The sequence below is a fragment of the Symphodus melops genome (assembly GCF_947650265.1).
Source record: "Symphodus melops genome assembly, chromosome: 3".
In the NCBI taxonomy this organism is placed as follows: domain Eukaryota; kingdom Metazoa; phylum Chordata; class Actinopteri; order Labriformes; family Labridae; genus Symphodus; species Symphodus melops.
Genome location: NC_136693.1, coordinates 29,577,530 through 29,595,605, shown reverse-complemented (window position 1 = coordinate 29,595,605; position 18,076 = coordinate 29,577,530). Strand labels below are relative to the sequence as shown.

Sequence of the window (18,076 nt, the reverse complement as noted above, 5' to 3'; positions counted from 1 at the left end):
AACGGTAGGACGGCACGGATTGGTAATGTGGAGATCTTTCCCAGATTTAGTCGATAGAAACACCGCGTGCCGTACCATGACGAACCGAACTGAACTGCTTGATGGAAACGGGGCTTTAGAGAGGTTTTAACACCAGTTCTCTTCTTTTTATTCCAAAAAGACCATCAAAGCCACCTCCCCACTCGGGGACCCCAGGGTGACGTACAACCTGGAGGACGGCATGGTCCCAGAAACCAACATGCCGGTTCGCTTCTATTTGACCCCAAACCGAGAGGACGGTTCAGCCTCCATCCTGGTGGCAGAGCCCCTGGACTACGAGACCACCAGGAACTTCATGCTGCGGGTTCGAGCGCAGAATGTGGCCGCTGTGCCGCTGGCCGCCTTCACGACAGTCTATGTCAATGTCACAGGTGAGTGTGGTTTCAACCCTAAGTTTTTATTCAGCTACCAGACGTTATCTTATCTCCTGACAACGTGAAATGTCTTAAACATGCTGAAGAAAAGCTGCTTGGATCATAATTTTATTGAACAAATTAACAACCTTTTAAAACAAAGAAGGCTTTTCTTACATGGTGTCCAAACTGTATCCAAACCAGTGGATAATAAATGTGTTCAAAGGAGATCTCTGATTGACTGACACGACCACATTATGACATAAAAGTCACGGTCATGGTGCGGCGTTGTGTTGTGGGTCTCCGTCCTATGCAATCGACCGTATAGCAGCGGTTTCTTTCAAAAGGTTGAAGGAACAGACGACAAATTAGGAGTTTGATGATTATTCCTTTGATGGCCTTGCTCTTAGCTAATGGAAGAAAATAAAGGAAGATGTTTCCTCATTCACTTGCAGGATGGCCCTAATGGACTTTTTAGAGCATAAATAACAAAAAGCTTGCTCAAGAGCGTCATCAGGCACCGCCATCACTTTTAGAGCCAGTCGGTCTAACAGCTCGTATTTTACTGAAGTGGGCTCCAAGAACACATTACTGACAAACATCCTTTTTTTTAGGAGTTTAATCAAGTTTTTTAAATTAACTTAAGTTCATGTTTCTTTACAAACATGCTCGTTGTCTTTTTCACAATCCAGACTCTTTCCAACCGGCATGTGTGATATTATACAAACAAGGTTCTTTGATTGATTTTCAGGATTTGTGCAGTTACTGTACAGTAACAGTGAAGGGACAGACTGAAGAAAGGGAGAGGGAAGGAGGGAGATATGCCTTCAAACAATGGATTCCAGCTGGCGTCAAAGCTGTGACAGTTGCATCTGTGCTGCAATGAAGCGTCGCTGTAACCATTTGGCTGCCGAGGGACACGGCAGTTCCTCCGAAAATGAGCCCGTTGATAGCGGAAGAATCCAAAGCAGAATGATCCCATTGTGTTGCTCTCTGGTGTAATCATGTGGAGCCCCAGAAATCACAGATTACAAAACTGCACAAATTCAAACACTGTTAAAAAAGCTGACAAACGAACCCAATAAAAACGGGCCAACTCCTCTGAACAGAGACGACTTCGCTCAGTCAGAATCTCACTCTGCTGTTTCTCATAAAAGTGCTATTTTCACTTATTGTTTTAGTCTGATGTGGCTGTGTTTAATGTAGTTGTAAGCCTTGGTATCTAGTCTTATATCACCAACATTGTTAAATGGTGGTATTCACTCGCCCCTGACCTCGCTTCTCATGGCGCTGCCTACACCACAAACTCCCCTGCATTTAATCCCCTTACACACATGCACTGCTGCAACACACGCCTGCATATTCCACACATTAATCCAGTGAGAAATAATTAATTCCCTCCCTTCTCCATCCCACTCCTAACTTTGCTCTCTCTCCCACCCTCTCGCTCGCCCCTCCTCTCCCTTATCACTCTCAATAAGAGAGCTCTTTGACTCCTCCAGAGGCACTGAGCAGAGGGAGGCGGGGGTGGAGGAGGGGTGGAGGGGGGGGGGGGGGGGGGGGGGGGGGGGGGTCTGTAATGGATTTAAGACTCCATTTTTAATTCATATATTAAGACATTTGCTCAGAAGAAAGGGAAGGAAATAAAATGGCACATGGAGCGCCGTGTTACTCTCTTTGAGTGACTTCTATAAGGCTCCTTAACAGGTTATTAATGTTCCTGTTGATGCCATTTTATGATAGTACAATATGTAATTAGGTTACAGGTTATGAACATGAGGTAGAGTTTTATTATTTTACATTTAGAGTGCATACATTGATATCAGATGAGAGTAATAATACAATAAAGAATAATACTAATACAGAAACAAAATGTTCACTGAGAGTCACTCCAGTCCTCCGACTCGGGTATCTCTGTTTACTGGAACTTAATGCACAAGAGCCTGACCTTCGCCCAACCACCACCATCAGACTGTGTCATACCCACAAACCACCGCTGTCCTCGTTCATGCACACTGCTCCGACCTCCAGCCAGGAAGTGTGGACAACAGGAGCACGAGGAGCACAAAGGAGAAATCCTTCCTGCACATTATTCCATTCACTCTTTTATAAAGCTTGTCGTGGTAACACTTTATGAATGAGCGCTGCACAAAGGGTAGCGTGATAGACCGGGCTCACATGGCGACTGAAGCAGCGCTGGCTGATATTGTGTTGTGTAAGCGCTGCACTAAAACTCCATTATAGAGGTTTATTTACACTCAAGGATGTAGCCTTGCTTCAAGGAGATTCAGATAATAATCTCGCCTTGTCTGGAAAATGCTTAAATGTCGGTCACTTAAACCTGAGCCACGACTTTCAACTTTATTATCCCCGAGGGGAAGTGTGGTAGCAGCCAGGTAAAAAGAAGACACATATAGAAACAGACAGATCGACTCAGACAACAGAAAAATCAGTAAAAGCATAAATACTCGAATCCATCAGGTACAGGAATAAAACCAGAATAAAAACCATCTTCAAATCCAAACCAGTCATCAGGGTCACTATGAGACAGGACAGCAGCGCCCTCTGACCCGTAACAGCTACACAACTTTTACAAACTGTCCAATTATAGAAAGAGTTCAGATACTTTGGTATTTGATGCAACGCTGATGGAAAACAGGATTTTCTTCTCCACACTCTCCAACAGCCAGATCTTAACATTTAATTGAAAAGCGCAGCAGCAACATGTCGGAGGATGAACTGAAACAAGCTCAAAGTTCAGCGACGACTAAAAGAAGATCATTGCAGCTGTTTCGTTTAAATGTGTACAAACCTGTGTTAGCGACAGTGAGCTGAGAGGGTGCGTAAAATATCAAAGCACTCCAAGTATCGTCAGATAACCGAACGACCTTCCTGTTTACAACCCAACTGGACGATTATCATCCATGCTCTTTGTTGTGTCTTTTGTCGTATGATTGTACGGGAAGCAGCAAACACTACGGCTCTCGTGTTACAAAGAAAGAGCACGAGGAAAGAGCGGCTGCCAATATCTGCTTGGCCACAGTCAAGCCTTGTTGAGCGATGCTTTGTTGCATTCTGGCAAAAGCTTAAATGATTATTTTGTTGTTGTTATTTTGTGTTTCTGAAAGCCAAAGAGAGAAAAGGGAACGTTAGGAAAGAGTGAGGATAATAGGAGCCCAGTCTGAGTAAACATGTGCTTCCTTTATGAAGATAGATAGATAGATAGATAGATAGATAGATAGATAGATAGATAGATAGATAGATAGATAGATAGATAGATAGATAGATAGATAGATAGATAGATAGATAGATAGATAGATAGATAGATAGATAGATAGATAGATAGATAGATAGATAGATACTTTATTGATCCCGAGGGAAATTCAGGGAAGTTGTTGTAGCTTACACGTGGTTAGTTTGGATTCTTTTTAGCTTACGATCATAAATGATCGAGGCATTTTGATAAAGTAAATAAGATCTGAAACTGAATTCTGAAATAAAAAAAGGTCAGAAAAATGGCAAATTTGAATCTCATGACCTGACTGAAGTCATTTTTAAGACACTTGGACCTTATTCACATGTTGGGATGGGTTGTGTTCTGTACAGTGAGTTCTGTATTCTTCTGCCTCACCGGTAATAAATCCCACCAAGCCTTCACATCCACAGTTCACACAGGTGAATGAGACTCGCTGTCTGCGACCACGCCGCCAATAGAAAGAGCTCTGACAGACTTCTCAAACTTTACCAGGAAAAATGATCGTTTCCAGGTAAAGATGATGCAGATTGATGTCTTACAGAATCCTCCTGATATTTCCAGGAGGAGCTGTATGTGTGAACACGTTTCACTCAAGACTCAAGACCACGAGTAGAGTGGAGGCCTCGGTCATTACCTCGATAACCAATAGAGATAAATGACTGATATCTGGACAAGCAAATTCATCAGAATAACCCTGAACATAATCCGAGCCACTTAAAGGTTTAAAATATACATAACTGTGAAATGGGACAAAGTTCAGATCAAGGTCTAATGGGAGAGGAGGCACAGGCTGGGGTTTAGATTAGAACTGTTACGTGAACTTTCATTGACTCTCCCCGACGAAGGACTGACATAGTCTAACCTGATTCGTCGACTGGTTGTTGTTGTTGTTGTTGTTTTTTTTACACTCATTGATCCAAATTCTCCTCTCAGTTTAACCACAACATTAAAGTTATCTCCCAGATGTGTATATTATATATTTCACACAGCTTGAGAGTAATTGCTCAGCTGCGTGTTCTTGTAAGTGTCTCTTCAGGTTTGTTGAGCTGGTCTCATTCTTGGGTGTCTAAGTGGCGTCTCCTAAATTGCAAAGATAGTTAATAAAGAAAACTAACTGAACAGCAGTTACTCTTAAATGATGTGCATGAGCACACTAATGAGGCCGCACATCCTGTTTCCAAATAGAGGAGAGAGCTGTTAATGTAATTCATTGTGTTGATGTGATTCTCTGACTCGTATGGATCCGTCCAACAGTCGACGGTTTATTTCAAACAGTGATTGTTGGTGATCAGCAGGCCTTGAATATGGATGGATGCGCTGCCTTTGTCATGCAGGTTTATGGGCTCTGTAAGGACTGCGTCGATCGTCCTCCATGTTTCTGAACCTTTCTTTCTGTCCTGCAGATGTAAATGACAACGTACCGTTTTTCACCTCCTCCATCTACGAGGCGTCCGTCACTGAAGGGGCAGAATCAGGAACTTTGGTTTTCCAGGTTTTGGCCAATGACCTCGACCTGGGTCTTAATGGCAAGGTAAAAAAAAAATAAAATTAAATAAAACCTCACATACACACACACACACACACACACACACACTAACTGGAGGAAAAAATGGTTGTTTGTATTTTTGCAGTCAAGTGACATTTATTTTAAAATGCCATTAAATGCTAAAATTCAACTATTAAAATTTAACATCATATTTTTTAAATTCCAAATGTTCCGAAGATTTTTATGCTTTTATTTTGTAAATTTGTACTGTCTTAAACTAAGGGTGCTTTACTTCCTATTTGGAGACAAACCTGCTTTTATTTTGAAAGAGAATACAGAACTAAGATCAAATGTTACAACAATCACTAAACCATGACAAAAAAAAGGAACCAGATCTAAACAGTGAGTGAAAAGTGTTTGAGGTCCCGACCTCCATGCTCTATTTTTTTTAATGATTTATTTTGAGCTTTTTGCCCTTTATTTGACGGGACAGTAAATAGAATATAATTGTAATAATCTATAAATTAATAGAAGAAATGTAATGTAGGGGTAGGGATGTATCAGTTTTAACTTTTCCAACTCCTTTTCGAAACGACCATTTTGTCTATTTTTGTTTTGAAAGAAACAATCAAATGAATCACTGTTTGAGACTCCAAACTGAATCCTCCCTTTCTGTGGCGATGCTGTTATAAACTGTGTTCTCTGTCTGCCCTGATCCGCTCCTCCTCCAGATCTCCTACTCCCTGCTGGAGGATCGCAGTGGTGACCACCAGTACTTCCAGATCGACCCAGAGCTAGGATTCATCTACTCACAGACGGTGTTCGACCGAGAGACAAAAAGCTCGTACCTGTTGGAGGTTCAGTCCGTGGACGGGAGGGAGTCATCGCGACCCGGCAAACATGGACAACCCAACTCGGGTAAGTAGGGCCGGATATTCCACAGCCTGCGACTGATTCAATACTCGACTGGTTTGGTGTTTGCAGTTTGTCTGGTCGTGTTTCGTCTTTAGAACAGCATTTAAAAAGATGTTTAACTGATTTCATTTTCTAGTCTCTGATCTGAATGCAGGAAAACGAAGATATCTGTCAGACTTCTCACCGACATTAATCTCACAACACTTATTGCTAACAGAACCAGACAGATGAAGGGACACATAATGCAGGCTAACAGAGTTTAATAACCAGTCCAGGTTGGTACACAGGTGAGCATAAAGAGGAGCAAACACCAGGAGAGAAGTGGAAGGAAAAGGAGATTGAGATATGAACACAATCAGGGGAGGGAGACTCAAGTCAGGAAAACAGGAAGAGCAGGATCTGAAGGACAGAAAAATAAAATGACAAAAATACTCAAAACGTGACCATCGATCATTTTCTGCTGGTATCAGTTGGCATCGTGGATTATTTTATTACTTATTGCCCCCCGGAACAAATAAAGTTTTGAATCCTCTCTGAGGAGTGAAGCTCAATTCGTCACACACACAGACAGTCATGATGCTGTAACAAGGCCACGCTGACTCACTGACACTGGGGCTGCCTGCTGTTTAAAAATGCAAAACGATGGCATATAACATGATACAAAATGCAACATTTTGAAATTCAGTGTTTATCTGAAATTAAAGAATGTTTTTACACTTTAGATTTTGACACTTGATGTTTTATTTCAAACAAATAGATCCATTACAGCATAAAAAAAAACAAGAAATGAACGTATAAATACAACCCAGGGACACCAAGATATAAAAGCACTGCAGTTCAGTAATTAAACAACAGAGACGATTCCTAAACCAAGCAGTCATGTCACTGTTCCTCTTCACAAACTGTCTATATTCACTAACAAAATACCTCTGATTGGTCAGACACTCGTTGCGTTTTTCACGACGGCCGTGACTAAGAAGAAGAGCATTTTAATCTGCCTTGCTACTGACAGTCGTCTCCTTTCCTCGTCTCCATTCAATAAATCCATTTGCAAAAGAACACAGCACGAGCTGAACCTCCTTTAAGCTAACAGGCTAACTGTGGTGTTACACAAACGATTATGCAGATTTTCCAATCGACGTCTCTGTTGGCCTTCATCTTCTTCTTGCCGACACTTTCTGGACTCGAGGTGTAGTGCGGTTCGCTTCTGAAAACGTCATCGGGCTTCAGGCCACGGGGGAAATTCGGACAAATATTGGCCACAGAAAGCTTTAAGTTTTGGGGTTTTTTTTAAGTCTTTTTTTTTATTAAACATTTGGTACATTGTGGACGTAACATTTCTCAGTGCAGCATCAGACGTGGGGATGTTGTTGCTGGTGAACATTGATTAAATGCTTTAAATTGTGCTTGCTGTTTAGTGAAGTGAAAAAGCTGGAGAGGGGGGACAAACAGCTGCTCTGCAGACTTCATTTAAAAGTCTTAATTGAAGGCAGCAATAATTCTGTTTTCTGCCTGTTTCCCACATCTGCTCCTCTCTCCTCACTGAAGGACCAAGGGCCATTTTTCTCTTTTAGTTGGCCCCTCTTTCTCGCTCTCTGAAATGCATACGTGCTCCAGCAGCAGAATAGAGACGCAGAAATGAGAGCAGATGTTGAGATAGATGGATTGATGGAGAGAGAGGTGTTGAAGGAAAAACAGCGCGACAGCTCAGGATGTATTTTTAATAAATGTGATCATAGATTATTAACACGTCGTCTCTGGAGATTTGTCTCACTGTGACATTTGTGGCTACGCAAACTCCAGTTAAATATTAAGCAGAGCGGAGACTGCGGAGAAGCTCGGGGACTTCTCTTCTTTTATTTCTGTGCCATGAATATTGAAGGAGTTGGCATGAAAAAAGGATGGGTTAGTAAGTTAACACATCGTTAACACAGATGCAGACATCAAAACACAAACCTGGGAATGCAGCTTACTGATGTTGTTGTTGATCTCTGGAGACTATTTGAGATGTATACGCGGTACAGTGTGAACTCATTTTACTCAACAATGCGTTACACCTGACGTGAGACATATTTCACCACAGCTTGAAGAGGTGCAGATTGATATCTTACAGAAACCTCCAGGAGGAGCTGTATATGCAAACACATTTTTCACTCAGACTTCATCCAGAGTTTCTCTGCCAGACCACGAGTAGAGTCATGAAACACGGGACGTGATGGAAAAGTGTCCGTCGTGCCGATGGGTGGTTCACACGTGAGGTTTGCCTTGATGTTGAGAGCCGTGTGTCAGACGTGGGAAAGATGTTGGGACACTTCATCATCAGTGCATCTTTGAATCAGGGGGGCCTTTCAAATCAAGTTTATTTGTATAGCACATCAAATCATCAAAAGGGTAAGAAACAACCCGTCTAATAAATGAGTTCCTTGAGCTCAGCGATAATGACCAATGAGGTCGTCATTGTTTTGTTTGTTAGAGGCTAACCTGTAGCTAACTCAGGTATTTGAGGTACAGAAGGCGGGGCTTCTGATTGTGATTTGGTCATTGGTCACTCAGCTTGGTTCACTGAGCTTCTGAGAGGTGAAGAATTGAATTTAGGTGGCGGTATACACCTCTTTAAGATATGTTTGTAACCCGCCATTAAACTAAAAGAAGAAGAAGACGAAGAATTGAATGTCTCACACCTGCTTTTTCCCATTTTTCCCATCAGGCCTTAAATAAATCCTCGTCTCTATCTCGGCAGCCGGCTGTAACTACGGTTACAACCCAACCTCAAAAACAAAAACTTTAAAAACATTGAGCTAACTTTTGCACATCGCCGCAAACGACAGAAATAAACCTCGGAGAAACACGGTTTTTAACAGGCTGTCAACAAAAACAAACTTGTTAATTACAGTCGTTTGTGTGGAGCGCGGTGACTTTTACACTGCGATGTTTCTGTGAGTGTGAGAACATGGCTGCATTAGTAGGTGAGCACGAGGCTGTTAGGCTACATCTGTTCATTTCTGTTTTTGTCCTGCTTCACACTGCTTCTAAACACGTGCAGAGGCCTTATCTGTGCCATGATCCACATACCGTCTCTTCCTCCTCGGCTTTAATAATTCATCCTCTCCAGAAGCGTGTATTTCAAATTATGCTCGTTCTGAAAGTGATATCAAAGGAGGCGTAACATGTTTGGTTGCTCAACTAGCGAGCCGTACACCGATGCCCCCAGGGTGCTTTGTACTCGGCTCCTGCCTGCGGGTCGATGCTGCAGGATGAGAGAGAGCTGCCTCTAATGGTAAAATAAGCAGACGCAGTGTAGACAGATGACAGAATTAACAGAAAGGTGCTAGAAGGTGTGAGGATGGATGAAAGAATGGTGTTATTTCTGTTCTCGTCTGAGGGCGATGAAGAAATGTTTACTTTCCCATCTGTCTTTGTGTGCGTGCACGCCGCTGAAAACTGACTGAATTGCTCGTTTCCAGAGAGACAGACAGATGTTGGCGTTCACGTTGACAGAATAAGAACAGCCACATGCTCCTGACGGCCTCTCTTCTCCGTCTCTTCCCCACTCTCCCTGCATCTCTCTGATTATTTTTACAGACACGGCATATGTTCGGGTTTTCATCAGCGACGTGAACGATAACAAGCCGGCGTTCGCACAGGCATCCTATGAGGTGGACGTGGACGAGGACGCAGACGTAGGCTTCGCCATTCTCACCGTCAGCGCCATTGATGGGGACGAAGGTGGGTGGCATGGTTAAAGGAATAAGCATGTGTTGAACGTGTGTTCAGGATGCTGATTTGAATGTTGCAAGATGACACACACACACACACACACACACACACACACTGCTGAAGTAAGTACCCTGCTCTAGAAACACTTCTTCTGTTCGTCACTTCGCTGCTCTCGCCTGACCTCTTTTACTTTGAGAGAAAAAAAACAATTTGCACTCAAAAACACGTCTCCAAGTCGTATAAAAGGCTGGAACGTGTGAGCGTGAATCAGCCGCGAGAAGAGCACATTTAAAATAACCTTTCAATGTAACGCTCTCAAGCTTTTAAAATGTGTACCTTCAATATTTTGAGCTTCACAGCAGGATGGCGAGATGTGGACGCTGGCTGCAGCGTACTCATGGCTGGCTTGACCGTTCCCCCCCCAAAAAAAAAGAGAGACAAAAGTTTCAGAGTCAGTGTGCTAACATTTTTTTAGCATGCCTCCATTTAGATAAAACAGACTCACTTAAAGCACAGCTCTATATTGTTTTACCATTGTAATTCAATATGCGTAGACCCAGTGCTCCCATTGGACAATGTGAGATGTCAATCATATAACCTGAGTCGTGTCAGCTGCTACGTTTTTTGCTGCTGGTTGCAAAACTAAAACTCGCCATTTTCCACCATTAAAAGTTGGTCTGATATCAGTGAAGTGCAGCCGCTGACTCTAACACAGGTCTGACTGTTGAGCCTGCAGAGTCTGTGTGTCCCCTGCCCCTAATGTTTGAGCCTGAACCCAACACTGCGGTCATAAATGCAGGAATACGTATTCTCAGTATCAGCCGGGCCATAGAGAAAGATGGCTGCTTGGAGGGATGAGCTGCAGAGTTTTTACTTTAAGAGTCGACCTGCAGTGAATGTCATGCTTCAGGAATCAGGATAGTGACCATATTGATGATCAGGTTAGTGAAGAATGGGTGAATTTGTTCTCATTGAAACTGTGATTGTATGGAGTGTGTGTGTGTGTGTGTGTGGCAGCAGCAGCAGTGTGTGTGGAGTCGTGTTGTAGTGCTTGAAATCGGTCTTTTCGAAGGTCTCATCTTGGAATCTAAAGCATCGGTCTTGTCTCGGCCCTGGACTGTGTGGACACAACTGATCGGCTACTTTTCCATGTCATCGTCTAAATGAGTGACACGCCCCCTGCTGTGGCTGGTAGAGGTCAAACACTCGGCTGAAGATACGACAAACGTTTAGAAAAACATACTCAGAAACGCTGCACATTCAAAAGCAAATGCAAACTCCCAAAACAAATGCAAAGGAGATCCAGTGAGGGCAGCTCTGGTTTGTCTGGAGCAAAGCCCGGCACCTCGCTACCGTCCTCCCCGGAGTCAAACGGAACGTGCACCATATTAAACCACAATAAAACTACAAACTCATAAACAAAGTAAAACTATTGAAAATAAGCCTGAGAGACAACGTGAACATATTAATGATGCATTCCAGTTTTATCCACTGATTCTCTAAACACCAATGAGAGCCTAAAGAGAGACATATTTAACCAATATTAAATTATTAAAATCTCACACATAGGATCAGACATGAGGTTGGCCTCTCTTGCTCTGCATTATTTATATAAATATGTTAATGACTTGTTGGACATGAACCGAACAAACAGTAAGATGTTTCATCAGGTGTTTTTTTTTTTTTTTTTACATTTCACGACTATTCAGTCTTTGTTTGCAGCTCTTTTTGAAACATGTTTTAATTGAAATTGGGTAAATCCACTTTTCAGACATGTTGTTTTTTGGCTATTTTCTGTAAAACATTGACGTAATGTTCCAACCGTTCTTATTTTTGTTTTTTATTTATGAGACAGACAGACGTCAGAGAAGCTCTCACTCGCTCACTTTGAGCTCCTCTTATTTTTTTCTGAGTCATCAGCACACACTTTGTCCCACAAAAAAATATTGAAAACTGAGAGCTGAGATTTCTGTGGAAAGGTGCAGCTCAAGGGAGGATTCAGCTGCACATCTTTCTGTGAAAAAAACATTTAATGGACATCTGATTTGATTAGCATGTGTTTTAGAAGATGTCCTCAGTGAGCCGGACAAACAGGGAGACCTCACAGTTCTAAAGAAATGTAAACAATTATTTATTGGGCAAAACATCTTAAAGCTACAGTATGTAGTTTCTTCCACCAGGGGGCTCAAAATCAATACTACAAAAACAAAAAGTGACATTGAGGCTGGCGAGGAATCATGGGAGTTCTCTATGGCAACGATAAACATGTAGAGTCTTAAATGCAGAGGCCCAGTCTGTCCAGGTGCATGAAATCAAATGATGTGGCTCCGCCCCTCTTTACCCGAACACAACCTGAATTCAAGGAAAGGGTCCATACACTGTATATATGTAAAGACATTTGTGTGTGCAAAGGATGAAGCATCTGGACTTCTCACTGCTCATGGCTCACAGTGAAATAAGTCCTCTATTCTCTGATCTGGACAAAACATTGCTGAGAGTCAACCTGTTGCCATGGGAATCGACAAGCTTGTTTTTACCCTCCACTTTGGTAACCTGAGCTGACTTCCATACCTGTGCTTTTAGTTTCAGGCTGAATTGGTCAAAATTGGCCCTCTTACGGTTTGCTTTTATCTTTTTAGTCGGATAAAAATCATAGACTTCTGTGTTCTGTTTCACCCCGCCTGGACTTTGTGTAACACAAGAGGGGGCGAAATAAGTGTTTTATTAAAAGTTGGCCATCACTTTAAGAGGTTTCCATTTCTAATGTTTGCAAAGCAAAACATCAAAATCACTTTTAAAGGAGGAATGTGCAACTTTTTGATCCAGGAGATGTCGCTGATGAGCTCCAGCAAGAAACCAAAACAAACTGCTGTTTGGCCACGCCTCCTCTATTCCAAAGTCTCCGCCCTCCTACAGAGACATCCCCCCCCCCCGTGATTTCACAGAGCAGTTTAGTGCAAGCGGCGGACAAAATTGTTTCTGGCTCGAGCTAAAATTGTCTGTGAGCTGCACTGTTGTGTTAGCGAGCTAATGTTAGCGCTCTTTAGTTAGCTCGTAGTTTCACACTGCATGTAAACAAATAATCAGTGAGCATGTTCTTCTTCTTCTTGACTCAAACAGCTTTTATACACAAGGGGAGGAGCCGGCCGTCCCGTCCATGTAAACACAGCTCTGACAACAACACAGCCAGCAGGACTCCAGCTTCTCCCTCACTGTAGACAGTCAGGACTCACACACACATTTACACATGAGAGAGACTATATTTCTGCTATATTTCTGTTTTTAATCTTGCACATTCTTCCTTTAAGCAAGCTGTTGATTTAATCTTGATTTTAAAGCCAGAGTAAATCAATGTTCACACTCAGAATGTGCCTCAGAGAAAAACTCGTTCAATCTCAGCTCAGCGCACTCTGACTCTGATTGATGATGATTTGTGCAGTTATCACATCAGAAAGTTTGTACAGATGCTTCTCCACACACACTGTGTTTCCAGCCCTGGTGAACTGAGCCACAGGTAGATATAACTCTCATGTAATTAGCATTTATCAGAGTAGAGTGCAGAGGCCTGCTGAGAACCTCACACCCTACTCACCCTGAACAGATGCACACACAGAACACTGTCACACACTTATTTGCTTACTCCGTTTTGTGTGAGGAAAAACCAGCTGGAGGCCCAAATAAGCTTATTACCACCGACACAGAAGGCTGCAGGAATAATCAGTAATGCATGTTCATGTCTACTTTTTATTTTTGGTGGGTGTGTAGATGAATACATTTGTGAGGTAGGACAGGAAAAAAATCAAATAAGTGATTTAATGCTGCTGCAAGAAATGAGGACAATGTAATGTTTTATGCATTCATCCCACAGGTCATGTAAAGTACGTCAGGCAAATTAATCAATGTAGACGCTTTGGTGCTTCAAATCAAGAGTTTTTGTAGTCCTTTTGTTTAATGTACTATAGACCAGTGGTTTCTCAACTGGTGGGTCGGAGCCCAGAAGTGGGGTGCTGGGTTGTTTTCAGCGGGATGCGAATGTGCAGCTGTGGGAAAAAAAAAAAACTCTGAGTAGAGCTTTTTAACGTGTTTGTTTTGGTCTGTTTTCTGATTTCTGACACGTTTCCAGGTCTGAACTGCACAGTTTTTCATGAAATGAATGTGATTGGTTGAAAAAAAAAACATCAGACATTTAGGTCGTAATTATTCCAGACAGAGTTGGGGTTGGGTCCTGCCAATCTCTACTCTAGACATGTGTTAGAAAGACCATCCATCCATTTTCTGCTTCTCCCGAGCCGGATCAGGGCGGCAGCAGTCTAAGCAGAGACGCCCAGACTTCCCTCGCTCCAGACACTTCCTCCAGCTCCTCCGGAGGGACCCAGGCCAGTCGAGAGGAAAAAGTCTCTCCAGCGTGTCCTCAGTCTACCCTGAGGCGTCCTCCCCAGAGGGACATGCCCAGAACACCTCCCTAGGGAGGCGTCCAGCTGACTGATCTCAATGTGGAGGAGTACCGGCTCAACTCATGCCCGATGTCAACGAACAGTATCTCGCAGGTCGACCAGACGCTCTCCGCAGTATTCCTGTCGATCCACAGAAAGGATGTCTGAAGATGCTTTAAAAATACATTTCAGTAGACTGGAGGCACTGTGGCATCTCTCAGCAGGGGTTCGATCCCCAGCTGCTGCAGCAACATGTCCCATGTGTCCTTGAGCAAGACAACTCCCATGATGAGTTACTTCTGATGGTCACTTTACACAGCAACAGTGACATCTGTGTGAGTAGTCAGAAGACTAGAAAAGAAATAGACAAGATCAAGTCCATTTGCCGTTTACTTGAAGTTAAACTGGAGCTGAAATGGAAAACTCCACTGACAGGCTTTTCATTTGCAGACTGTGTTAATCCAAATCCAAGAAGAAACCAGGACAATGTGTGAGTCCAGGTCAGCAGCACAGCTTGACACTGATCTAAAGAAGCAGATGAATGATCTTCAGAAAGGAGATCCTGAGGATTCCCCCAGACCGAAAACGACCAATCCTGACTCCGGCCATTTGTTCCTGGGGGGCCGAAACCCCCCTCTTTCTGAAAAACGTTTCGGCCACGATTATGTAAATTTAAAATTAATAGCCATGCAAATATGAAATTTGGCGCAGAGTATCCTGAAATATGGAGGAAAGTAGCAAAATAAGTTTCTAACAGGGTGTTGAGATTCAGCCAATTCAATCCAACTTTATTTAGCACTTTACAACAACAAACACAGTTGACCAAAGTGCTTTACAGAAGAATAAATAGTAAACATACCAGCTCATATGAGCTAAAAGAAAACTACATGTGAAACACAAAAATAAATTAAAAGGCATAAAACTAATAGGCACGCAGTGAACAGATAACGTACATAAAGTCGACATCTTCCAAGGCAGAAGAAAAGAGATTTAAAAACAGAAAGAGAAGAGGCCTGTTTGAGGTGCTGAGGCAGATCGTTCCATCACTTTGGAGCTACAACAGCAAACTGGTTTGGTTTTAGGCCCCCTCAGGAGCAGCTGACCTGAGAGAGCGGGTGGGCGTGTAAGGGTGCGGAAGCTCAGCGAGGGAGGGCGGGTCAAGACCTGGACTGTACCGGCCACCAGTGGAGGGAGGCTCAAATGGGGGAAATGTCCGTGAGTAGGTCCGATCCAGCAGCTGCAATTTCCTTGAACTGACCAATCAGAGGCGGCACTTTCATCAGCACCAGTTAACAGAGACACTCCTCCGGAGATTCGCTCTCAAGTGTTGCACATCCACTTCTCTACATGAGCGGAGAAGTCGAGCTGCCTCCTTCTTAGCAGGAGCAGCAGCTGTCGACTTACATTCAGAGAAGTTTCAGTGCATCCAAATAGCAAACCTACATTGGTCTGCCCTAATTTTATCTCAAGATGTTCTCGGCTGCATCCGCTTCCACAGAATGACATGTTCCACTTAAGCGCTCACTTTGTTCTGATCAGTCACTTCACCCTGCAGGTGGAGCTATGGGCTGGTGAAACGGACTGTAGTTTTTCACTGTTTGGAAAGGCAGAGGTGCAGTTTTTAGGGGGAGTCTTCCTGGTAGGCATGATTGAAAAAAACTCAAACGCCGCTAATAGCACCATGAACTGTGCATAAATAGCACCCGCTATCCGCCTCGCTGTAGCATCCAATCTGCCAGCGTTGACACGAGAGCTCAGGCTATTTTCAAGAATCCACTTTGAACAAATGTAGAACAAGGCTCGTAAACTTTGGAACGCATATTTTGAATTCAGACGGCACCTTACAGTTTGTCTGCACGGAGCTCCTCTTAAAGCTGTTTGTTTGTTTTTTGTCCACATGAAGATGATGAGCCAGGAGGGAAGGGGAAACTCGTTCTTGATGCCAGACTTGTAAAATGAGGTTTAATGTTTGACACAAAGCTTCGTCTTTGGAGAAATCGAGAATCCTCATGCGTAACATCTCCAGCCCTGGACTGACTCGAGCCCTGACTAGTTTAACACCTAAAAAGATCATGTTTTAGGCTCCAACATTTCTAGCACCTTAATTTAAGGAAGAGATCAGTCGACGTTTATTAAACACAGAAAGACGAGCCTATTAGAGCTTCCTGATACCTTTTGGGGGTTTTTTTCTGAAGAAATGATCCCCTAAGAGTGGGTTGGTTTCACTCCAACATGCATAAGGACATATTCCAAATGCAAGAGTGGAGAGTGGACAACAATCGACGGGCAACACAAGTAAGCAGAAAGGGATTAGCTCGTTGTAAACTGTCCTGTAAATGACTTGATGGGTTTACACATCGGCTTACTCCAACATTAAACTGGCTTTGATCTGGAGCGCTGGCACGGTGAGAGCTGTTACATGTGTGGATAAATGGATTCAGACGTGTGTCGCAGGTCCTCCTGGGTAACGTCCCCACATGTTCCTGAGGACCTGTGTGACGAGGGGGCTCAGTTAACGCCCTCCTTTCAGCGACGAGAGAGAAAGAATCGACTGACCGCCGTGCAGCCGGAGAGCTCGATGTCAGAGAGCCAATCAGTAGCCGCAAGCAGTCATCCCTAATCTTCAATAAGTCATTACTGCATTGTTAACATGGGGCAATAGTGAGAAAGTCGAAGCAAAGCTTTAAACGAACTTCTGCATGATACCTTGGGTATTATTGAGGTCTGACAGCGGTGTGTGTGTGTGTGTGTCTTCTTAAGTCCCTGTTCTCTTCATTGTGTACAGCCGTTTGAGTAAAGCAAATCAAAGTACCTGGGGAGAGGAAACATAGCTCTCAAATTGGTACAACTGGGAAAAGAAAACATTTTTTTTTTTGTTTGTTTAGTTTTATTGCTGTTTTCTTATGTCCTCTGGGTCCGAGCGATTTCTAAATACTTTAGAGATTGAGACAACAGGAGAAGAGGGCGAGCGAGGAGAGGGGATGGAATCGCACATGTATCCCCGAACGTCTCATTTACATCGCCAAACCGACAGACGGTACAAAACGATCAGGATTAGCGCTTTCTCCTCTCTCCTTCCTTGACTTTCATCTCGTTAATAAGCTGCGAGTCTCATCTCGTCTTCAGGGGTTCCTCCTTTCCCTCTCATATTAACATGACGGCTGCGAGATGCATCTGTGATTGAGACGCAGACCTCCAGTAATTGCATTGAGCGGGGAGAGTTTGTTGATCGGCGTCTGATAGACTTTATGAAGAATGCTGAGATCATAAAGCAGCGAAGAGATTACATCTCAGGTCTGTGAGTTTGAAACGTTTGGAAGAATGGATGAGTATTAATTATTCAGTTAACATTCACTGAAGTTCCTTTGATGATAAAGTTAAGGCTTATCTCTGCGTGCATCTTCAAAGTCACAGGATCTGATTTTATCATCAGAGTTTGTGTGCAGTTTTACCGCGTCGTGCTAAACAGCCTTCCTGCGTTCGTCTTCAGCGTTTATTCTTCAAAATTGATGCTAAACTTTTTTTTAGCACACATCACCAAAGTCCAATTCCTTGCGTGTGCTAGCAAACATGGCTAGCAAAGATGATTCTGATTCTGTCACTTTTAAATCTGGTTCATGTCTTTGCACATAGATCCTTCCGGTCTTCGTCTCGGTTGCATAAGATGAGTACATCTCGACTTTTCACCAACATTAGAACAAACAAAGCTCTCAGACACCTCTCCACAACTTGCAGCTTCGTACTTTGAATGACTTTGGATGCTCCTTGTATCCTGAGTAATGTCTGATTACACTGAAGGTCACGTATGTGTTGATACCAATCACACCTTTCATTGGTATTCACTTTTAAGCTGAAATTCAACCACTTTAATGACTGA

At 43.1% G+C, this 18,076-nt stretch overlaps 1 protein-coding gene across 1 annotated transcript in view; it reads left to right on the top strand.

Annotated features, from left to right (window-relative positions):
- The window catches only part of LOC306821220 (neural-cadherin), a 243,339-nt gene that overhangs the window by 121,351 nt on the left and 103,912 nt on the right, over nt 1–18,076 (top strand). The window contains exons 13-16 of the mRNA XM_079339503.1: nt 161–410; nt 5,052–5,179; nt 5,866–6,052; nt 9,632–9,775. Of these exons, the coding sequence (XP_079195629.1) occupies nt 161–410; nt 5,052–5,179; nt 5,866–6,052; nt 9,632–9,775 (709 nt within the window). The remainder of the gene's footprint in view (nt 1–160; nt 411–5,051; nt 5,180–5,865; nt 6,053–9,631; nt 9,776–18,076) is intronic.